Source organism: Lissotriton helveticus, chromosome 11, assembly GCF_964261635.1.
Source record: "Lissotriton helveticus chromosome 11, aLisHel1.1, whole genome shotgun sequence".
Taxonomy (NCBI): Eukaryota; Metazoa; Chordata; class Amphibia; order Caudata; family Salamandridae; genus Lissotriton; species Lissotriton helveticus.
The window spans coordinates 1,101,824,916-1,101,849,647 of NC_136072.1; the positions used below are offsets into that span (position 1 = coordinate 1,101,824,916).

General features: G+C 47.0%; 2 protein-coding genes across 4 annotated transcripts in view; one reads left to right on the forward strand and one right to left on the reverse strand.

Moving 5' to 3' along the window:
- Positions 1 to 688: 688 nt before the first annotated feature.
- LOC144790943 (uncharacterized) overlaps positions 689 to 24,732 on the reverse strand; it is a 225,330-nt gene continuing 201,286 nt past the window's right edge. Inside the window, exon 2 of the mRNA XM_078665569.1 lies at positions 689 to 4,577. Coding sequence (XP_078521695.1) covers positions 689 to 3,106 — 2,418 coding nt within the window. The 5' untranslated portion in view covers positions 3,107 to 4,577. The remainder of the gene's footprint in view (positions 4,578 to 24,732) is intronic.
- The window catches only part of CCDC74B (coiled-coil domain containing 74B), a 235,322-nt gene continuing 221,616 nt past the window's right edge, over positions 11,027 to 24,732 (forward strand). Inside the window, exons 1-2 of one of the 3 annotated variants that reach the window (XM_078667780.1) lie at positions 11,027 to 11,268; positions 19,014 to 19,524. In XM_078667780.1, the coding sequence (XP_078523906.1) occupies positions 19,260 to 19,524 (265 nt within the window). In that variant the 5' untranslated portion in view covers positions 11,027 to 11,268; positions 19,014 to 19,259. The other 2 variants (XM_078667781.1, XM_078667779.1) reach the window with 2 other exon arrangements.

A 24,732-nucleotide genomic window follows, 5' to 3' on the forward strand; every position in this document is an offset into this window, starting at 1 on the left:
CTGGAGGCTTTGTAGGGTCAGTTCGTTTCAAAATAGGCAGTACCGGACTATTACAGACATTACCTCTAGTCTCTTCTACAACATCTTTCTTGATCAGGTCTTGTACTATCAGTAGGAGCGCACGCTCACCTTCACTAGAGATTCTGTATTGTGGAATTCGTGGAAGTTTGACATTTGCTTTCAAAGTTACTGCATAGGGTGGAATTTCCAATAGACCTACATCATTAGGACCAGTCGCCCAAAGAGTATCAGGGAGTGAACGCAGCTCTGGTGGGAGCGCATCCATCGACAAGTACATCGGGGAGATGATTCTTTTACCCAACGTAAGCTGTACTCCCGCTGGAGAACAGTACAATGTCGCGTACAGGCGTTTTAACAAGTCTAAACCAAGCAGATTTTCGTTACAACCTGTCGTCAAAATCAGGGGTGCTTTCAATTGACGGGGTCCAACAGAAATAGACAAAGGACCAGAAACAGGGTTGTGAACAGGGGCGCCCGAAAAACCTACTGAAACGTTTGTTGAGCCAGACAAAGGTGCGCCAGGGAGTTTTGCATGTATGATAGAACTTTTTGCTGCACCAGTATCCAACAGAAACGGTTCGACTATACCTGATGTTGCTACTGCGACATAAGGCCCACTCTGATCTACTGGTACTGATACTACTCCCTCTCTTTGTCCATGGCTGTCCTAGTATTCATTTTGCTGACCTTCCTCACTAGCTTCATAATAGTCTTCAACATGATACTGTGGAGACCTATTCTGTTGGGCAGATTGTCCATTTCGCTGGTCGAAATAATTAGAGGGGCGATCACTTGTCTGTGGAGGCATAGCACCTCGTCCTCGACCTCTAGAGTTTTGCATAGAACTACCACGACCTCTCTGAGCTGCCGCATCATTATTTTGTGTTCGAACTGGACACTCACTTTTGTAATGACCTTCCTTTTTGCAATAAGCACATTGATTCCACTGGTATTGTGGCCTTTGAAAGTTATAATCCGTTCTTTGATATGACCCCTGCTGCATATTAGTTTGATTCATGCGAGGCGGATAAGCTTGTTGTAAAAGTACTTTAGTTTTTAAATCTTTCGTCTTTTTATCTGATTTTTCCTTCTCTTCTTTATCCCTATTTTCATAGTACTGAGCAGTCGCAAGTATTTGCGCAGTCGTAGAGACAGCCCACGCACTTTCAGAATTCTTTAATTTACTACTAAGTTCTGGCAACAGATTGTGCACAAATTTATCGACAAATAATCTCTGGCCTCCTTCTGTGCTCATATCCTGACCACTATGATCCACGAAAGTCTCCTCGAATCTTGTGAAAAAGTCGGAGACGCTTTCGTCTTTCTTTTGTTTGCACGCAGACAATTTGTCCCAGTTAACGCGCAATGCTGGCATCAAGGTTTTCATTAAATCGATTATTCTACCAGGCAAATTAGCAATTAAAGGTTCAGGTTTGGAACCACCTATTTGTTGACCATCCGCTGCAATTATAGCTGCCCAGTCACCACCTAGGGCAACTGGATGATTCTCTTTACGAATTTTAGCCCAAATTGGTTGCGGTACTACATTACCAAACAGCAGATCTATGTCAGTTAAATTTAATACACAAGCGTCAACTGTTTGAGCTAACTCTTTGTAGTACCCTGCAGGATTTTTACGCGGATCTGGCAAAGCCTGTTTTACTGCTAATACTTCAGCTCGCTTCCATGGAATATGTATCCATACTCTCTGGAATTGGGCCGGAGCGGCTGCAATACCAAGCGGTGCATTAGCTTGCACAGCTTCGCGCCAAATTGGTGGAACCTCTCTCATTGGATATTGACGATTTCGTTTCGTACTACGTTTCTCTAACTCTCTCGGTGAAAGAAGGGATGAGTCGGATCTATAACTTAGAACCAGTTCCATCGCTTCTTTTATATTTTGTCCAACTATCATACCTGTAGCAAACTCTTTCTGAACATTAATTAATTCTCCTAGATTTGATTCAGGGTCATCCTCTTCCAATTCCTCACGTAGAAGGAAACACATTTCATCGAACACATATCGTTGTGTCGGTTCGTTCCATTGCATAAATGTATCTAATACATTTTGTACATTATATCTTCCAACTTTCGAAACCCATCTAAGAGCAGTGGAATCTAGTATTCCTCTTTCTTCAGTACTGGGAAGCTGACTACGTCTCTGCACAGAGTCAGAGGTAGGAGTCTTAATCAGAGTTTTATAGAAGGGAGATAGAATATTAGAGACAGAATCAGTGATTCTTCGACGAACAGAAAGCGGAGTCATAATATTAGCAGAGGCAGTGAATAGAGTAGCAGTTGGAACAGATAGATCAGGAACAGTAGGAGTAGCTTGAAAATTAGCTTGTGAAGTAGCAGGTGTGAGCGACACAGGCATAGGTAAAGAAGTCGGCAACCCTAGAAGAGGGGTTGTCGAAGGAACATTAATATTGACCACAGGAGGTACAGGAACTTGATTCAGGGGAGCGAGAACAGGGACACCAGGTTGTCCAGCAACCGGTAATTGAACATTCGGTATAGGTGGAGCCGTAGCACCTTGTGCATACGGTGGGGGTGATCGTAACAAGTAAGACAACAGGGGATCCTTTTCAGGGTCCTCTACTATCTTAGCCGTACTCGATGGTAAAGCAGGATAGCACTTGTCTATCGCTAAATTACGCTCTCTATCGGCCACCTCCATCGCTTTCTCAGACTCGTTGAGTTGCAGCTGCCTAGCAGACTGTTCTAAAGTCAACTCTTGCTCTTTCTGTTCTTTCTTCAACTTTTTAATTTCTCTCTGTTTAGATTCTTTTCGCCAATAACGGAAAGAATCAAACATTGCCGGCCGGGCTTTCTTCTTAAACAACCTTCTTTCTAGATTATCGAGAATTTCAGGTTCAAAACTACCATGTAGTGGCCAACTAAGGACACCATCTTTTTCTGTATAGCGGATCCATATCTCGTTATAAGAGATAGGGCCCACACCAAATTTGCAATATAGATCATAAAGGGGAGTTCCAATCGGAGGAACCAAACACGAGTCCTCCAACTGGGAATCACTGTTGCAACTAAAACAAGACAACATACAATTTTTCTGACTTACCATTTTATAATCCGGAACACAAGACAAACAAAACACAAAAAGATGCGCACTTGAACCGAGAACTTAGGCCTACCAGAACTGACAATTGTATCGATACCTGAACTGAACAGAATGATTATCGTAACTAGATTAACCAGTGATAACCTTACAGAACTGAACTGAACTGAGAACTAAAAGGATTATCCAAATAGGAGCAACCCTCACAAAATAACCAACTAGCAACCACTAAATACTTAACTGAGGCACTGAAGACGTCACCAAGGAGAAACCCGTCACGTTTCGCCGTACTGAGGACTGCACCTCGGGTCCAAGACAGGGCGACGGTCAAGGCAACGGACCACTGCAGCCGTCTGAACGGGAACCCTCGTGGAAGAGGACGTCGGGGCCACTTTTGCGATATGCCGGGATCGATGAAGTGGGGCGCCTCCCTCTGAAATCTTCACACGAAGCTCCTCGAATTCTTCAGGCTTTTGGACCGGTACCGAATGACGCAGCCCCACGTTGGGCGCCAAATGGAGTTCTGGACTTTTTTGGTTCCGTCCAGAGGTGTCAGGGACAACACCCGAAGACCCCGGAGTTCAACCTGTCTTGGTACACAAATAAACAGAAACACGGGCTTCTCGATGGTGGCGTCAAAGACCAAAGGTTTATTACTGCAGGGACACAGAAGTCACAGAAACTACACATGGGCAGTATCTAGGAGCCTGTTCGATTTGTACAAAGAGGGTTGTTCCTTATATACTAAATATTGGGCTTCAGGCAAATTCTTTACATGTTACCACAGTTCTAAACATTCGTGTCTTATACAATAAATATTTGGCGTTGCACAGGAATCGTCAACAGTATCTGATGTCAAAACATTACAAATGAGGGGTTCCCACTAGTCCATCATAATCCCATGTCAATTCTTCATTCAAGACCCGGACCGCCTCATCGTAAATTTCGTTACCACCCCCTACTAAAGGCCCAGAAGGAAAGGAGCAGAGCCAGGTGTGGAAGATAGAAAGACAGGATAAGAAATGTTTGTGGGTCGTAAATGGGCACGGTTACCAGCTTCGGCCGCCTAATCATGATCAGGCCAACGAACACAAGAACCAGTATAGCAGGACTGGCCTCAGGCTGGGGAGGCAGCTCTTGCCGAGTCATGCTGCCACAGCGTTGCTGGCCTAAGGTGCACGTGTCACTTGCAAGGTGAATCACCGGCCAAAGCCTACGTGTCCTTTAAATGAAAAGAGGTCATTGCGTGTCCATTGACTATGTGAGGGCAAGGAATACAAAATGGCTTCCGTGTTCTAAAATGGATGCCATGGGTGGATCACAAATGTGTTGGTAACAGGAGTGCTCTTGCTCGTAGCATAGCGAAAACACCAGGATATACTAAATGCATCATTTGCGGTTCACCGATACCAAAATTATGTATTTACGACAATGTTACAAACACGAGTAAAATCGTCACGGAACCTCAGACAAGCTCCTCACAGTTAGTGATGAGAAGGCCAACAACTACACAGTCCTGAAGAGTGCTCTGATTGATGGGTTTGGCTTAACCACTGAGCAATATAGGTTGTTGCTCAGGGATACCCAGAAGACACAGACTCAGGACTGGACTGATTTTGTAGATTGTGCTACTAAGGCTCTGGAGTGCTGGTTATTGGGCAGCAAGGTACATGACTATAAAGGATTGTATAATTTGATTATGAGGGAGCAGATCCTTAATAATTGTCAGAACCAGCTTCTACATCAACACCTGGTGGACTCTGATCTGACCTCTCCCCAAGAATTGGGTAAGAAGGCAGACAAACGGGTCAGAACCAGGGCTAGGCCTTAAAATCAGGGTGGTGACCAAAAGAAAGATAATACCAAGCCTCAAGAGAAAGGTGGGGATAAATCTAAGGACAAATCCACTACAGGGCCCCAAAATTCCTCTGAGGGGGGTGAGTCCCAAACTCCTTCCTCTAATGTCAAGAAACCTTATTGCCATGTCTGTAAACAGCCTGGCCATTGGAAAACTGACAGCAGTTGCCCAAAAGTCAACAATAAGGAAAATGTTTCTCCAAGTACTACTCCAAAACCTTCTGTTACTATTAGTAGTAATCCCCCAGGCGGTGGGAGTGCCCCCAAGAATTTGGCTGGGTTTACTTGGGGAACTCAGGTGGACTCTGGCCTAACCAGGTCCCCTACCTTAGCTACTCTTGTCTGTGAGAATGGCATGGGGTTTGCCAACTTCACTGCTTGTCCCAACACTTTGGACAAGTACAAACAGGAGCCCCTCATCAATGGTCGGAAAGTTGAAGCCTATAGAGACACAGGGGCGAGCATCACTATGGTGACTGAGAGTCTAGTCCCCTCAGGACAACTTTTACCTGGGTACACATACCAGATGGTCAATATTGATGGAGTGCAGAAAGATCATCCCATGGCAGTAGTAAATCTCAGCTGGGGAGGTGTCACTGGCCCAAAGCGAGTGGCAGTGTCTACAAACTTGCCTGTAGATTGTCTACTGGGAAATGATCTAGAGATCTCAGCCTGGGCTGAGGTAGAACAAGAAACCCATTCCAAAATGGTAGGTCCTCTTGGAAAGGTTAGTGGGGCTGTGATAGCCACAGCCCCAGCTCAAGATTTCCTCCCTGAAAAGGTTGGTAGGGCTGTGATGGTCTCAGCCCAATCTCAAGCAGACTCCTTCCCTGAACAGGTTGACAGGGCTGTGATGGTCACAGCCCACACGCAAACAGAGTCCCTCCTGAAAAGGTTGGTAGGGCTGTGATTGTCACCGCCCAAACTCAAACCGATTTTTGTGTTGTAAAGCCTGAATCTATGGATCACTCCACACAGACAGAGAGTATTGGGGAGGAAGAAAAGTCTCCCTCCCACCAGACATTAGGTGAAAGTCAGCCTCCTCAGGGAACTGACCCTACCCCTTGTAAAGGAACTGCCCCAGAGTTAGTCACGCCGAGCCTGGCAGAGCCCCTGATGTCAGTGGACCCTTCCAAGGTGGGACCCAGTCTGGAGCAGGTAACCTGCCCCTCTCTACCCTGCCTCAGTCAGCCCAGGGCTGTAGAGGTCAGGGAGGCCAGTGGACCCCAACGGGCCCCCTGTCCAAAAGAACACCCCCATCAGCAGATTAGGGGCACCAAAGCTAGCAGCCCTAGCAAGGTGAAAAGTCCAAAAACTCCTGAGGGAACTCCCTTACTCTTAGTTAGGAACCTTCCCCAGATGGACTCTGTTGGGCACAGCCAAACCTGGGACCTAGTAGCCCCAAACCTGACCTGTCCCTCCAGTAAGCCAACAAAAGGGACCCAGCCTCCAGCTGTAGGTAGCCAGAGGTTGACCCTGAGAGCACAGTGCAACTCAGTCATGGAAAGAAACATGGTGGAGAGTGATTGGAGGAAGTTGAGCCCTACATTAGTGGAGCCTCGCTTCAGTACTCCAGCCCCACACCAGCCTCTTACTTTGCCAAAACACACCACAGGTAGAGATTCCCTATGGTGGAGACCCTCTGACAACCCTAGGGTGAGGGATTGCTTAGTGGACCATGAGACAGGGGATAACCATGCCAGTGCAGGTACCTCCTTATATGGCCACTCAGGTAATATAGGCTTACCTGGTCAAGGATAGCCTTATCTTTTTTTCGTTTGGGGGGGTTGTGTAGAAGGATGGATATCTGACTATGGTTACCCCCAACTTTTTGCGTAGTGTTTAGCTGGTTTTCGACTTAGTTGGCCTGGGATCCTGCTAATCAGGGCCCCAGGCTATCTGCTCTCACTGTAAAATGGACTCCAAGTACTTTAGGTACATCTCCAATTGGGTATTGGGTCACCTTGTGAGCCCCTGTATAGTGTCCCACAGGTACCCAGGGCATAGGTGCATCCAAGGCCCACCAGGGGCTGCAGCATGTATTATGCAACCCCTGGTTGGCCATCCAAACTGACACCACTGGCTGATCACTCAGCTGGGGCAAGGTCGTGTAATCACCCCTTGCTTAGGTATAGTATTCCTATACCTACCATTATATATAGACACATATATACCTATAAGTCACTCCTATGGCAGGCCTTAACAATCCTGGAGGCAGAGTGCTTGGTTTTATGTGAGATGGTGCTCTAGCATGAGCTGAGTCTGTCTGCAGCTTTCGGAACCATGTCCTTATAGCTGTTCTATGATATAGCCATACCATATACTCTTAAGTGCATTATAATCCTCGAGATTAATGCTAGCTTTGGTTTGGCTTTATTAAAACATGTCGTGTAAGGTGTCATACGCTTTGGAATACTACCCACTCGCCAGTTCTGATGGCGGGGGTAGCATTCCACCCTTCTAGAGGGAGAAGACATGTTGTTCCTGTTAATCCCGGTTAAAGTTAACCAGAGCCTCAGCATCACAAAATGGATGCTGCTGCCACAGACAAAAGTCTGACCTCCTGCTGCTTGGAGTTCTTCCAGCGAGGGAGGCTTGGACAATAGATTTCATGCCTTGGGAGGTGCTAGCACCACCCCAGACAGGGCTTAGTGTATTGGGGCAGGGAGGACTGAATGAAATGAGACACTGCCTGGGGCACACAAGGTGCTCCATGCATAGTCCGGTTCAAACCAGTTGCTGGGGCACTCCAGCCCCAGCTCTGGCATGAAACTGGACAAAGGGAAAGGGGTGTAACCACCCCCTTCCCTGGTCCCACCCATATGAGGGACCTAGCAGGTAATCCAGCCCCTTTGATTGGTGTAGAGGTAGAGCTGAGTCAAGAGACTTTAGATTTATCCTGAACTGAAACTTGAAACGAAACTCTGGTCCTTCAACATTCTACTGCAACTAGAAGACTGAAGAATCTCCCTTGTGGTCAAGGAGTGACCACCATGTGCAAACAGGCACCATCAAGTGATCTGCGGTTTGCTTTGTCGACGCTCCCGCCGGAGCCCGAGCACAGAGCCTGACAAGAACTGGATTTCCAGACTTCTATGACCCCGAACCACAGCCACAGCAAAGCTGAGACCCGTGGAGGCGACGAGAGACGTGGGACCGGACATCTTGAAAAACCTGCTCATTGCTACTTGTGCAGCTTCTGAGGCACCCTCGAAGTTGTGCATTGAGGATTGAGAAGCCCCAGCCCGAGCATCTTTTGCACCGACGCACAACCCTCCACACTCACCGAGTGCCGCGTGGGGCCTGCTGGTACTTTTGTGCTCGACGCGTCTGTCCGGTCACTTGCCCGTTGGCTAGTGGCCTCTGTGACGACGAACCTTTGAATTTGCACCACTTGCCTTGTTGCTCCAGGCTTGCTCATGCTTCCCTGAAAAGGAGAAGCTCCCCAGACCTTGCTGGTCTGCCTCGAAGCGAATATTCGATTCCTGCATGGGTTGCATTTGCCAAGGCCTGTTGACTCCAATCCGGATGCCGACACCGCCGACAGCGAGATCCTTCGTTGGACAGTCCGTATCCAGCTCCTGGTCATCGTCGACGCCTCCTGGTCCACGTGGCTGCAGAGACAAGCAACACGAAATCACCTGATTGCTTCGCGACACCGCCTGGTTCCTTCCTGGTCACTGGCTAGTGACCCAGACTCTGTCCCCTCTGCTTTCAGGTACTCTTCATCCTCGAACCACCCTTGGATCCAACCGGACACTTCTCTCCTGGTCGCGTGCAGCATCTTTTTACAGGTCTCCATAGGATTCAGCGACGAAACCCGACACAACTTGACACCTATGCACCCGGCTCCTGTGGGTGAGGTAACGCGAGTACTCCGGTGCTCCTGTGGGTATTGACTATCCAAGTGTCCTAGTTTTAAGTAGCTTTCTCCTTGTCCATCCGGAAGTGTCCTAAATCAACTAGTTTCTAACTCTTACGTTCCCATTGTATCCCTTTGGTAACTCGCGTGTGTGTTTAGACACAGCACACGCATCCCGTGGGCCTCCTGCTTCCTAACCTTTGGTAGTACAGCATAGCCCCAGCGATTCCCTATGCCCTAGGCCTCCTCCCTGTTCGTGACGTGGTTCTTATACCACTATTTTAGTATATGGTTTGCATCACCCCTAGGGCTAGACTGTATTTTGTGCAACTTATTGTATGATAATTGAGAAACTTGTTATGTGCTTTGGCCTCTGACCTCATAAAGAGTTCAGAGGGGTTGTGTTAGTAATAAATACATATATATTTTATATATAACCTGTGCGGTGTCCTTTCATTTGGTATTCAAGGGGTTACATATGGTAAAACAGCTGGCTTCACATGCTCTCTGAAGTTTTAGCCTAAGACAGCTTTGTCCATGCTACCACTAGGATAGCTGGTCTATAAGGTTGACTTTACAACCATCACCATAAGGGTTGTTTGGACTGGTGCAAGGTGCTCACTAGAATAGTGAACATCATATACCAGGCCAACTTCTCACAGCCGTCATGACCACGCCCGCGATCGGAATGTCCCGCAAAGGCGCAGAATTCCGGCCGCAGCCAGGGGGTTAATGAGGCACTCGCAATTTACGACCCCATTGAGAATGGCTGGCCCTCCCAGGGATGGTCGTCTGCTGGGTTCAGCAGACCTCCATGTCTGGGACTGCTTTTAAGTCAAGCAGTTTTTTTTTTAATGCTGCCTGTTTACCTTAACAGAAAACTGAATGCATTTTTAAAAAATGTAACATTTTCATTTCATTTTTTAAGGGCAAGGAGTGGTCCCTGGGACCACTGCCTGCCCCTAAAAATATTTTTCCCTGCATTTGCAAAGGGGAAGGGGTCCACTGGGGACCCCTTCCCATTTGCAACTGCATTACCACCCTTTTGAAGAGTGCAAAAAGAACAATTGATGGATAGAATGCAGAACAACGTCAGACATTCACCCCAGTCTTGAAGAGGGCAGTAAATTGCGAGCACAATTGCGATTGCAAAACATTTGTACATGACTTGTGAGTTGCTATTAGGAAGGGAACGCCCCTTCCTAACTGCGAATCGTAAAACACTATTTTGCGAGTTGCAAAATAGTGTTTGGACATGGTGCCATCGGATTTAGCATGCGCAAACAGGTCGCAAACCCGTTTGCGCATGCCGGCGTTTTCCAGTGCTCATCACTGGCACTTAATTTGTTTCTGGTGCTCGGCACCCACATCGGATTGTTAACACCATATTTGGAACAGTCCAACACATGGTGGCGCTGCTCATCTAATTTAGAGATGAACAGAACAACGGTAGTTTAACCCCTTCCGTGCTCCCGTCGGCCGCTCCCTCCCCAGTGCTGCGCAGGGCGAACGGCTGACGCAGCCCCGCCCACCCTTTAGAACGCCCGCACCGCGGCGGAAAAACCGCTGCGGTTAAGGCGTTAAGACTAAAATATACATTAAAAAATACTAATACCTGCCTCCCCAGCCATTCTTTTATCTTTGGGGACCTGGAATAATGTGAACTGGCGCATTTACATGCGAGAGAGATGGTTAGTAGTTGTTTTGGCAGCGATGACAAGGGAGATGGGTGGTGCAAGCTGCATTGGCCTCCTGGTCAGAGCCCTGGCACTTAATATTTTACAAATTAAGCACTGGTGCATGCTTAATCTCGTCGTACTTTTGGCCCATTAGTCTCATCATTTCAGAACTGAAGCATTTTCAATATTCTACACAACAAAGCCATTGTTGTTAATGATTTGTCCTATGTAACTAATAACAATTGACAAAGCCAATAGTCCTGGCTTGTTGTAGGTATAATGTCATTTGTTGTATTATATATTTGGATGCATGACAGAAATAGCAAAATAGCAGGCGACACACTAGCTAAACACAGATTTTTAATTTATGAGGTATTAAGGCACGCCCTTAATTACATCGGCCACGCCCTTTGAGAAACCTCCCAGTTTTTTCATCCACCACCTTTAAAGTTGGCGCCACCGACTACCCTTGTTGGGTATACGCATGCGCATTGGGCTCCGCTGCTGTAAGGATTCTGTGTGCAGAGCCTCGTTTCGCTTCCTGGTTACCGACCGGACTGTACCATGTTTGTGGATAGAAGGGTGTTATCCCCATCAGGTTGTGCGCGCGGCGGAATGGAATCCTCAGCGGACCGTGATGGGCCGGTGTAGCGGAGAGGGTCCGGGGCTGTAAACTTTGACTCTCCCCGCCTCTGGTGTGTGGTGGGCGCACCGAGATGCCATGGCAACGGACAGCCACAAAGAACGGTTCGGCAGAGCGGCTGGCGCAGGTAGCCGGATAAAAGAGAGCGCGAGGGGGGCGGAAGAGGGGAAGCAACGACCGAAAAGAGTGAGACACGAGCAGGGAAAGAGACTGAGACAAGAGAAAGACATGATAGCCGAGGGAAAGGGTTAGAAAAGAGACAGGGGCAGGAGAAGGAGACTGGTCAATGAAAGAACAGGTAGTGGAGCGTAAGAAGAAACCCACAACAGAGGCCATGGGGAGAGAGTGATGGAGACCCTCAAGAGAGGGTGAGGCGAGATGGACATACTGAGTAGGGGGCGGTAGGAGAGAGACAGGCAGGAGGGGACAGGCTGAGTAGTGAGTGAGGCTGGCACGATGTAGTGTATAGTCCTTCATTCATTCCTGGATTTATTATTCTATTTTGCATACTTTACAAAGGAGGTGCCTAGAGAAGAGAGACAGGCTTACTAAAGGCAAGAGAGAGACTGTCTTACTAAAGGCAAGAGAGAGACTGTCTTACTAAAGGCAAGAGAGGGACAGGCTTACTAAAGGCAAGAGAGAGACTGTCTTACTAAAGGCAAGAGAGAGACTGTCTTACTAAAGGCAAGAGAGACAGGCTTACTAAAGGCAAGAGAGAGACTGTCTTACTAAAGGCAAGAGAGAGACTGTCTTACTAAAGGCAAGAGAGGGACAGGCTTACTAAAGGCAAGAGAGAGACAGGCTTACTAAAGGCAAGAGAGAGACTGTTTTACTAAAGGCAAGAGAGAGACTGTCTTACTAAAGGCAAGAGAGACAGGCTTACTAAAGGCAAGAGAGAGACTGTCTTACTAAAGGCAAGAGAGGGACAGGCTTACTAAAGGCAAGAGAGAGACTGTCTTACTAAAGGCAAGAGAGACAGGCTTACTAAAGGCAAGAGAGAGACTGTCTTACTAAAGGCAAGAGAGGGACAGGCTTACTAAAGGCAAGAGAGAGACTGTCTTACTAAAGGCAAGAGAGAGACTGTCTTACTAAAGGCAAGAGAGGGACAGGCTTACTAAAGGCAAGAGAGAGACTGTCTTACTAAAGGCAAGAGAGAGACTGTCTTACTAAAGGCAAGAGAGGGACAGGCTTACTAAAGGCAAGAGAGAGACTGGCTTACTAAAGGCAAGAGAGAGACTGTTTTACTAAAGGCAAGAGAGAGACTGTCTTACTAAAGGCAAGAGAGACAGGCTTACTAAAGGCAAGAGAGAGACTGTCTTACTAAAGGCAAGAGAGGGACAGGCTTACTAAAGGCAAGAGAGAGACTGTCTTACTAAAGGCAAGAGAGACAGGCTTACTAAAGGCAAGAGAGAGACTGTCTTACTAAAGGCAAGAGAGGGACAGGCTTACTAAAGGCAAGAGAGAGACTGTCTTACTAAAGGCAAGAGAGAGACTGTCTTACTAAAGGCAAGAGAGACAGGATTACTAAAGGCAAGAGAGAGACTGTTTTACTAAAGGCAAGAGAGAGACTGTCTTACTAAAGGCAAGAGAGACAGGCTTACTAAAGGCAAGAGAGAGACTGTCTTACTAAAGGCAAGAGAGGGACAGGCTTACTAAAGGCAAGAGAGAGACTGTCTTACTAAAGGCAAGAGAGACAGGCTTACTAAAGGCAAGAGAGAGACTGTCTTACTAAAGGCAAGAGAGGGACAGGCTTACTAAAGGCAAGAGAGAGACTGTCTTACTAAAGGCAAGAGAGACAGGCTTACTAAAGGCAAGAGAGAGACTGTCTTACTAAAGGCAAGAGAGGGACAGGCTTACTAAAGGCAAGAGAGAGACTGTCTTACTAAAGGCAAGAGAGACAGGCTTACTAAAGGCAAGAGAGAGACTGTCTTACTAAAGGCAAGAGAGGGACAGGCTTACTAAAGGCAAGAGAGAGACTGTTTTACTAAAGGCAAGAGAGAGACTGTCTTACTAAAGGCAAGAGAGAGACTGTTTTACTAAAGGCAAGAGAGAGACTGTCTTACTAAAGGCAAGAGAGAGACAGGCTTACTAAAGGCAAGAGAGAGACTGTCTTACTAAAGGCAAGAGAGAGACAGGCTTACTAAAAACAAGAGAGAGACTGTCTTACTAAAGGCAAGAGAGGGACAGGCTTACTAAAGGCAAGAGAGACAGGCTTACTAAAGGCAAGAGAGAGACTGTTTTACTAAAGGCAAGAGAGAGACTGTCTTACTAAAGGCAAGAGAGACAGGCTTACTAAAGGCAAGAGAGAGACTGTCTTACTAAAGGCAAGAGAGGGACAGGCTTACTAAAGGCAAGAGAGAGACTGTCTTACTAAAGGCAAGAGAGACAGGCTTACTAAAGGCAAGAGAGAGACTGTCTTACTAAAGGCAAGAGAGGGACAGGCTTACTAAAGGCAAGAGAGAGACTGTCTTACTAAAGGCAAGAGAGACAGGCTTACTAAAGGCAAGAGAGAGACTGTCTTACTAAAAGCAAGAGAGGGACAGGCTTACTAAAGGCAAGAGAGAGACTGTCTTACTAAAGGCAAGAGAGACAGGCTTACTAAAGGCAAGAGAGAGACTGTCTTACTAAAGGCAAGAGAGGGACAGGCTTACTAAAGGCAAGAGAGAGACTGTTTTACTAAAGGCAAGAGAGAGACTGTTTTACTAAAGGCAAGAGAGAGACTGTTTTACTAAAGGCAAGAGAGAGACTGTCTTACTAAAGGCAAGAGAGACACAGGCTTACTAAAGGCAAGAGAGAGACTGTCTTACTAAAGGCAAGAGAGAGACAGGCTTACTAAAGGCAAGAGAGAGACTGTCTTACTAAAGGCAAGAGAGAGACAGGCTTACTAAAGGCAAGAGAGAGACTGTTTTACTAAAGGCAAGAGAGAGACTGTCTTACTAAAGGCAAGAGAGAGACTGTCTTACTAAAGGCAAGATAGAGACAGTCTTACTAAAGGCAAGAGAGAGACTGTCTTACTAAAGGCAAGAGAGGGACAGGCTTACTAAAGGCAAGAGAGAGACAGGCTTACTAAAGGCAAGAGAGAGACTGTTTTACTAAAGGCAAGAGAGACAGGCTTACTAAAGGCAAGAGAGAGGCAGGCTTACTAAAGGCAAGAGAGACAGAGAGAGACAGGCTTACTAAAGGCAAGAGAGAGACAGGCTTACTAAAGGCAAGAGAGAGACAGGCTTACTAAAGACAAGAGATAGACAGGCTTACTAAAGGCAAGAGAGAGACAGGCTTACTAAAGGCAAGAGAGAGACAGGCTTACTAAAGACAAGAGATAGACAGGCTTACTAAAGGCAAGAGAGAGACAGGCTTACTAAAGACAAGAGATAGACAGGATTACTAAAGGCAAGAGAGAGACTGTCTTACTAAAGGCAAGGGACATCCGAGGTAAGAGAGGCGGGGGAGAGGGAGACAGCCTGACTAGCGATTTTGAGAGAAGAGAAAGGCTGTGAAGGGGGCTGGCCGGATATGCCAACAGGTTAGAGACGGGCTGAGAAGGACAGGACGCGGGAGATTTTAAGGGGAGAGATTGGCTACAGGACTAACTGATAGAGTCAGAGAGGTGAGCGAGGTCGAGTAGGCAGAAGATGACCGAAGAGGGACATGGGGAGAAGGGCATACTGGCAAGAAAGTTGCAGAGAGTTTAGAGAAGGGACACAAGAGAGACTTGCGGAATGGGGTAAAACTGGAAAGAAAGTTGCAGGAGAAAAACACGGTTATTCGACCCAGACCGGCAGGGGATGCTGGTAAGGGAAAAAGACTGGCAGGGGAGTTTGAGAGGAGAGAAACAAATTGAGTAGGCAGAGGCTGCCAGAACAGTCAAGTGGCTGGTTGAATACGGAGTTTGTGAGAAGAGTCTGAGTGAGTAGAGAGAGACTGACCGCAAATGCTGAGCGGTGAGAGATTGACCTATTAGGGAGAGGCTGGCAGGAGTGTCTGAAAGGCTGGATGTCGAGTACTGAGAGTCTGAGAGAAGCAATCTTTGCTGAGGAGAGTGGAAATGGCAAGATAGTTAACAAGATCAGACAGATTGAGTGGGGATAGACTGTCCAGGAGATGCTAAGAGGAGACAAGCAGGCTGAGTAGATCGAGAATTGTGTGTCTTTTGCTTTCTCGCCCCAAGTGCACCAGGCATGCCCAGACGTGGGTCCTGGGCTCACTGTGCCTCTGGAATCAAACTATCCTGGCTAAAGAGGGGTGAAACCCCCGAAACCGGCCCTAGGATGCTTGTTTCCGGTCCAGGGAGGACCTGGCTAGGCAGTTTGGGCTGGACTGTTCCCATGAGGCACAGGGTCAAGACTGATATGCATATGGCCAGGTCTAAACTGGGGTGGCATGGTGAGCAAAAGAATGATGGATTTAACTCCGATCTCTTGACTAGAGGTGAATGTTTTGATATGTTCTGCATTCCGTCCATCAATTGTGTGTCTTTGGCAGAAAAGACTGAGTCATCTATAACCATCCAATATACAACAAGTTGCTGGCTGAATATGGAGGGAGTTTGACATAAGAGAGAAGGCTGGCATGAGTTGCTGAGAGAAGAGTGGCAGGCTGAGCAGGGTGAGAGTAGTAGGAGAGGCTGAAATTAGAGACCGGTAGAGTACGAAGAGTGAGTTTGTGAGAAGCAACAGGGTGAATATAGAGAGTGGCATGGGATGCTGAGAGAAGAAAGGCAGAATAAGCAGGGGGACTGGCAGGAGGACTGTAGGAAGAGAGATACGCGAAGGAGGAAGATCTATAGAAGAGATGCTGAGAAGAATGAGTAATAATTGACTAGGGCCCTTCTGACGTCTAGCGAGGCTATGATCTCTTCCCGCACATAAGGCCAGAGCCAGAGCAAATGTGTTTTGACAACGTTATAGATTTTTGTACAACAGCCATTTCTTAAATGACTTGTGGTATGAAAGCGAAGGCGCCCATATGTGAGTGTCTTGCTTCGTGCATTTCACCATGTCTTAGCCTGGGCAGAAAATCTCCAGGAAGGATGCATAACCGGCAATGCCCTTGTTATCAACACAGTGCCAGCAGCACCTTTTAAGCAGATTCCTCCCTGACCCGAAACACACGCAACCCAAGACCAGTGTCGCTCTGACCCGGGCTCATCAGCTGCACAGGATCCACGTCTGGGCATACTTGTCTTGGGTTGCTTGTGTTCTGAGCAGTGCTTTAAATGGAAAAAAAAGTGCAGGTACTCACCATATTGAGATGTGGATTTGTGGGTGGGACTTGGGTTGGGCTTGGGCGGGGCTATGGGAAGTGCTAAGGGACCCGGCCAGGGGCACACATTTAATTTGATTGAGATTTAATTGGTGTGCAAAACTAGTAACCCACATGCCTATGTACATAAAGTACAAATCTGCGATCAGCATGTTGTGTTTTGCAGCAAGCACATGAACCCTCTGTGCTAACTTATGATGATTCAAAACTGTTATCAGATAAAGCACAGATCTTTTTGGCAAGTACTTTTGTTGGCGTTTAAAAAATGGAACATGTGCAGGTAACCTAATTATTGAAATTGGGGTCGAGCTTCCAATGGCGCCAATACTTCACCTGGCCTCCCAGCAAGGCTTCTGAGCCTTTACATACTCCCACACCCACCATGGCCTGAATGCTATGGCCTGGCAGAGAGGCCAGTTGAAACAAATTTGCTTCTGCACTGGGCTAGCCCCTTAAGACTGACATGGGAACGGCCCAAACGGTAGAGCCAAACCTAGGCTCTCCGAAGGCCTCTGAATAGTACCTGCAGTCCTCCGCCTACCACGGGATAAATGTTAAGTTCCTGCCTGGGAGGGAGCATGGGAAAAACGCAACATTTAGGCTGCTGAGCAACCCTAGGGACACAGTGCCTGGCCCTCCCTGTGTGGCTTCTCAGCCTCCTCACACTCTCTTCTCCCCCGCCTGCCATGGCCACAGTGCGAGGAGTGCTTGGTAGAGGAGTACTGCAAAGACACTGCTTTTGTGTTTAGCCATTCCACCTACCGAACCTCTTGTCCCGCAGCGGCCGAGTTTTGAATGGCCTAATGACCAGAGGAACACCTGCCTTGCCCCGCCCCGACCACATCTATCAAGGCACAGTGTGACGGAATGGCAGGAAGGAATGCAGAATAGCATTGCTTGTGAGGTCTGGGCTAAGGTGAAGGCCACCCAAAACTACTGTCACAAAACTGGCCTCTCACTCGCCTCGGTCCCCACCTCTAAACACAGCGTTTTGTGCTGCGGCCCACCTACACATTCCATAGTGGCCTAGTCAGGTGGCCATAGTGGGGCCCGGGTGGTCAGTAGGTAATTGTGGGTGGTTGTACTCCATGAAACCAGCCCACAGGTGACACTCGGGCAGGGGCCATGAACTTTGCCAATCCATCCCTGGCTGCTGCCCACATTACTAACCTTGATTCCCATCGGCTATGCTACAGTTTCACTAACTGCACCTTTCTCCTCAATCTGATGTCAAACAAGTGCAGTCGTACTCTGCTATGCCAGCAGGAATCCTTTATTAGATTTCCCACAGTGACTATATGCCTTTTAGCAGGCCCTGCTCGTGCACCTACAGTGCTATTGACTCCACAGAGCCTGAGTGTCAAATATCACAGTGTGACTCGGGCCCTTCCCAAACTTCCTGTCAGCTCTGAATAAATGCATACGGGCCGCCCCACAGTTAGCACACTGAGGGAAGATTAGCACTCAATTATCAGAGTGCTTCACCACAACGGACTGACTGCTCAGATCTTACGCGCTTCTTTTTCTAGATGCCAAATTTCACTGAGCTTGGCATGCTACCCCATGAGTACCGGTACTCTCTTTGGACACAGAGAAGTTCCGGTACTCAAGGGAAGAAAATGTAGAAGTGCCGGTACTTAGTACCGGTGAGTACCGGCCCATTTAAAGCACTGGTTCTGAGAGGGTCTGTCTTGGGAGTAGAACCTGGACTGTACCTACAGAAGCAGGACCAAGACTGGTTTGCATATGGCTGGGTCTAATCTGAGGTGGCATGGTGAACTAAATAACTATGGGTTGTAATGCTACCCTAAGTGATTGCCAGTGGTTAGACAAATTGCAAGCATTCTTCCCATCACTTTGTGTGTGTTGATGTTCATTATTTCTGAGCCTGCGACACGTGTTGGTCTCCTTGTTTGTAGAACACCTGGGCTTTAACTATTAACGTCCAGTTTTTCTTTGCAGAGCATTAATAATATTCAAATTACATCTGGAAGATGTGCATAATTATGTAAAGTGGGTTAAATAAATAAATAGCAGTACATGCTTCACAGCACTAGCACAGTCCCCCATTGATTTCATTTTTTTTTACAGCAGCACGTATAAAAACGTTCTTTTTCCCCCTGAAATTATGCATCCCCTCTTGCATAGGTATTCAGCCACTTTATAGGCTTCACTGTTTCAAAAGACACCTCCTTGTGGCTCATTGCTTATGAGCACCACACCTACATATGGGCCACTGCTTATGATCCCAGCACCTGCACAGGACGCATTGCTTATGACTACATCCCTGCACAGGGCTCGCTGCATATGTTCAGAACACCTGCAAAGGACCCACTGCTTCTGACCACTTCACCGAACGTTTGCGCATGACCACATTAAACACTGTTTAGAACCACAGCAAAGGCACAGGGTTCACTGCTTTGTACCACTTCATTGACAGAGGGCTCATTACTTAGTACCACAGGGCCAGTGGAGGGATACATGCGTAGGACCACAAGACCCACTGTTTATGGCCATACAGTACCTACATATACTGCTTTTTCATTAATTTTCTAACTGCAGTTTTTTTTAGCACACCCTCCCAATATACTTCTCCATCTCTCTTTACAGGACATTGATAGATTATCCAGCAGCTCACTGAATATTTGCTGCACTGCTGTTGGTCAAGGAGGAGGTGCCTTCGAAAGTTGGCGTTCCCTGGTTTGATGTATAATGTGGAAAACTGGTATGTAAGGAAGGACATATAATTTTTGAGTGCTTCTCGTTAGTTGCTGTGGGTGTAACAAATTGGTGCCACTAAGGAAGCTTGCCACTGAGCCTTTTCTGCAGACGTTTACATACACTGGAGACCCAGGGATGTGCAGTGCCAGCCTCCCTCCTTTGGGCAGTCAGCCCCAGTGGCCACGAGTGCTGAGATTGGACAGTGTCCCCCACTCTGGTTCGTCTCAGCCACAGCGGGTACTGCTGCCGCCTTGGGATCAGGTGTTGCCGACCAGTGATGGGGATACCAACAAGAAGATGGGCATCTTGGAGAAGAGGTTTCAGTTCCTGCAGCAGCAGCATACTGACACTCTAGGGAAACTGCACCAAGAAATCGAACAGCTGCGAAGGGAGAACAGAGGTGAGTTGTGGAAAGTGTGCTTCACCCATCTGTTAACACAGTGTACATCATAGTACTTATGATTATCACAATCACATGTATTTATTTGCGGTTTTGTATAGTCCTAACCAAACCCACATGGGTACACAATCGAACTTCACACAAGTAAAGTATTTCTTCTCAGTCTTTCTCGCCATTAAATTAGTTTTTGATTGTATTTACTAAAATTTGGTTTGTGCTCCAGACATTTATCAATTAAATGGAATCGGGTCAGCATGATAATTTATTCTTAACATAGAAGAGTGTGTGCACCAGGTACGAACCTAGGTACATGTGGTTGTTTTGCCTCAGAAGATGGGCTATCTGTAAAAGTGTTCTCCACAATATGAAGGGTTCAGGTAGTATGAGCTTTAGTACCATCAGATATTGGTTATTTTTTTAGCAAATGGTGTCTTTTTTGGCGACTGTTGCATAGAATGTTTGCTGTTTTCTTTAGATTCTTTTCAATACTTTGTGGTGTTCAGGTGAGAGTTTCAGTGTTTTGAAAGAGTGTGCTAAGAATTAACTCTCAATAGATAAAAAAACTGTTAAAAAAAACTGCTTAAAGTACTCTTTTCCAGTGGCGGCTTTTGACCTTTAAAAGTGGTGAGGTATAATCCTTGGTTCGAATTCTAGTGAGCTTCTTCTTGAAGGGTTCTCTCACACTTTCTTGCACTAAGGGACTCATTTAAAAACATTTGGCATAGGGCAGTGCTGCAAGTCTTTTTTGCTGCGCTGCCCTATACCAAAAACGAAAGGGCAGGAATGCACAATATCCACAGAATTTGTTCCCTAGCGCCAACACAGGCACCGTCATTCTGCGTTATTGGCAGGATTCCCTTCCTGCACAAAACAATCCGTACAGACGTTGCACTTGTTCTAGGTGTGCTGCAGAATGCATCACACATGGAAAGAGGAAAAAACTGTGAAAAATAAAAAAAATTCTCCTCGTTACGCCTGCTCTGGGGAGGTGTAAGGTTTTGGTAGTGCCACAGGTTTACGTGACTGGGGCACTGTCAAAACCAATGGGTGTTGAGGGGGAACACCCATCGCAATGCCCATGGAGAGATGTGGCGCAGCGGCCAGGGCGGGTGACTCTGGAGTACGGGTCTCATGGTTCGATTCCCGGCGCGGCGGCTGCTCAGCTCCCTGTGACTCTGGGCAATAGCTCACTTAATCTCTCGACGGCTACCAGTGCCTTGAGACCCTTAGTGGTGATTAGTTTGCGCTTTACAAATACTGTATTATTTTGGAATGCCTCTTTGATACAAGAGTAAGGCATGCAGGCCTTTTCACTGCCTTGTCTTACTCAATATCTATGAGGCCATTCAAGGCCACACAGGGTGGCTTTGCATCACCTCATAGATATGATTCAGAGGCCCGTGCAACCAGAGTGTCTAAAAAAGTGACGCCCCGGCAGCGTAGGCCCCTTGTAACATAACAGGATAGGATTCACAGTTTGTAAAATGTTTTTAAAAAATGTGTGAGTATTAAAGAGATTAATATAGCAATATTTCAGTAGAGATTGTTCATTTCCTCAGTTCTTGTAACTCTCATATTGAGATATGTTACCAGCAATATATTTTTGAGGTGTCCTTACTTTCGTGAGATGTTCGCTGGACACTTGTGAGATCGTAGAGTTCTAAATTTCATTGTAATCTCTCGTATACATTTATTTATCATGTTTTCAGTTATTATTTAATGCTAATGTATGTTTAGTCATTAAAATATTGTTAGATTTTTTTTTATTATTATGATTATGATTGCTCTCGGGAGACGGATACAGAATCCCCTGCGTGTAGTCCGAGGGGTTGTACATTGTTGTTCAACTCTCGCCTCTCTGCAGAGGCCTCTCTCTGTAATGGTGGGTGTGCATAATAGGTTGTGGAGAGGGACTGGCCTCTCCTTTTAGATCTCCCTCTCAGATGATGGTTGTGCGTAGTTTGGTGTGGGGGGGACTGGCCACGCCTTTCAGACCCCTCTCTAAGATGACACATGTGCGTGTTTTGGCATGGGGTGGTACTGGCCCCTCCTTTCAGACCTCTATCTCAGATGATGGGTGTATGTAGAGGGTGTGGGAAGAGCCTTAAACTCTACTCACAACTCTTCCCAAGCCAATGGGTGTGAATAGTAGGTGCTGATAAACACCATCTCTAGTGAGACTCCTTTCTACAGGAACAAGTGTGCATACCAGAGTGTATTCAAACCTCAGCCTTACCTTCCTTGCGAGATCGTGACATTCAATCAATCAGGGGTTTATATAGCGCGTTACTCACTTGTGAGGGTCTCAAGGCGGTGGGGGCGGTAGGGGGGCTCCGGATTAGTCGAAGAGCCAGGTCTTGAGGTCCTTCCTGAATGTGTGCAGGGTTGGGGAGCGTCTGATGTTGACCGGGAGCTCGTTCCAGGTTTTGGCTGCGATGTCGGAGAAAGCTCTCCCGCCGGTTTTGTTTCTGCGGGTGCAGGGGACCTCTGCCAGGGCGAGGTTGGCAGAGCAGAGGTTCCTCTTGGCTATGTGGAAGGATACTCTCTCATTGATGTATTTGGGTCCGATGGTATTGCGGGATTTGTAGGCATGGGTGAGGAGTTTGAAGGTGACCCTCTTCTCGACGGGGAGCCAGTGGAGGCCTCGTAGGTGTTGGGTCATGTGCGCGTGACGTGGTGTCCCGAGGACGAGTCTGGCTGCGGAGTTGTGGATGGTTTGGAGTTTGTATAGAAGAGTTTTGTTGATTCCAGCTTAGTAGTCCAGTCTGCTGGTTATGAGTTCATGGGTGACGGTCCTTCTGCAGTCTGGGGGGATCCTTTTGAAGCTCTTGCGGAGGATGCGAAGGCAGTTGAAACTAGTGGAGGCGACAGCGTTGATCTGGCTGTTCATGGAGAGGCAGGAGTCCAGGATGATGCCGAAGTTTCAGGCGTGGTCTGTAGGGGTTGGTGGGCTCCCGAGGGCGACAGGCCACCAGGTGTTTTCCCAGGCAGAGGTGCAGGGTCTGAGGATGAGGACCTCTGTCTTCTCCGAGTTGAACTTCAGGCAGCTGTCTCTCATCCAGGCTGCCACGTTCTTCATTCCTTCCTAGAAGCAGAGTCTGGTGTCTTCGGGGCTCTTCGTGAGTGAGAGGATGCGCTGGGTGTCATCGCCGTAGGATATGATGCTGAGCCCGCGCTGACTGATGATGGCGGCAAGTGGTGCCATGTAGATGTTGAAGAGCATGGGACTGAGTGATGATCCTGGGGTACTCCGCAGTTGATTTCCGTGGGTTTGGAGAAGAAGGGAGGGAGTCGAATCCTCTGGGTTCTGCCGGAGAGGAAGGATTGGATCCAGTCAAGGGAGGCTCCTTGTATTCAAGCGCCGTGAAGTCTGTCTGCGAGCGTGCTATGCGAGATGGCGTTGAAGGCTGCGGAGAGGTCTAGAACCTCCTTCTAGACCTTCTGTAATATGCATTCCTACTAGTAGAGTGTATTGAAAACTCATCTACTCATTTTTACTATTCACAATCCCGCGAGAGTCCAATGAGATCTCCTTCCTAAATCTAGGGGGTCAGCATGCCTTTCTGCTGCCCCCTTAAATAGCTTTTTAATTCATTTCCACAACACCTCCAGTTTTTCACAGAAAGCAGTAATGGTGGCCATTTTATTTATAAAATTCCAACAGTTAGCCAATCAGAGCGCTTGCTCTTGTGGGGCTCATAAATGCCTCTCGCTCCCGCAAGAGCGTGAAGGCTCACAGGAAAAACGGGCCTCTCAACCAATCACAGGTCTCAATTTATTTTAATTTGCACTTTCACGGGATGCTCACTAGACTCTTGCGAGCCCAACTGCCAAAAATATACAAATATTTTTGGGCCTTAATGTCTTAAAAACGACTGAACGGATTTTCACTAAATCACAAAAAAGCACAATCTGTGGGCCAAGATCTAGCTTCCTTCCAAATTAGGTGCAATTCTGTTCTGCAGTTTTTGCTTAGGAAGAACTAATCGGCACCATCGCATAGAATTTCTAAGGGCTGCAATGGGTCATACGGTCATACCCGACGATCGATGGGAAGCAAGATGGCAACCGAAGGGCATCACTCTCCAAACCCTTCCACTGCCGCTTTTTAAAGTATGCCTTGAGTGTCGGATTTGCGTCCTGAACCAGAAGTGAAATCTTCTCCTTCCTGGCTACAAGAATCATGGGAGCTGTTGTTTTAGTAAAAGGACTGTAGAGATCCGTTTCCACACGTAGCCTGGGTGTTGAAACCCGGAGTCCTTTCGGTCCGATCTGAGAGGAAGACAGACTCCAGGAAATCAGGTGCATACAAGTGAGGAGTATTTTTTCAGAAGGTTAATGTAGCCGGTCCTATGGAAGACACGTTTTGTAGTTATGGGCAAAATGGTTGTCATAAACCAGTGACTTAGAGGCACTTTGTCATTGCCGGTAAACGTCCAGCTTCACAGCCGGTATTTACTTTTAGGCATTCAAAATACATGCCCACTGTAGATATTTGGTATACCTGGTCTAGCACATACCTCTATCTAATAAGGGGTAATTAGACGAGCACAGTGTGTATGAGACAAGTGTAACACTATTCTTATTGTGAATAGAAATGGGGGTTTACATATAGGAATTACTAGGACTGCTAGAATGAAAAGCTGCTAATTAGAAGTCAGGTACATGTAATCGATGATACATTAGGATATGCAAGTCCATTTTAAAACAACACCACTTGTAGTACTATGAAAAGTGAGGTCCAGTGCTGTTCATTTTAACTATCGTTTTTAAATAATAATATCAATATTGTTTATATGCTTATATTTTTAGATTCTGGAGATCTATCAGTTGAGGACTTCTGGAAGGGGGTGGTACACTAATAGCACCTTAGTGGTGAGATGCTTAATCAGAAGCATTACTGACTATGTTTATCATGTGTGCCGTGAGCTGGAGGACGCAATGGTGTGTGTGTACACGTATATAATGGCACATATATATAATGTTTAATGCTAATGTATACTTTTTGCAGATTGTGGACCATACTGCAGCTGGTACGACTTTGATTGATGCCATCATAAATAAGTATTGCAAAAAACACAGTTGATGGACAGAATGTAGAACAATGTCATACATTCACCCCAGTACAAGGATCTGGGCCTAATTCCATCGTTTTTTTGCACTCCACACCACCCTGGGTTAGACACTGGCTATATGCAAATCAGCTCT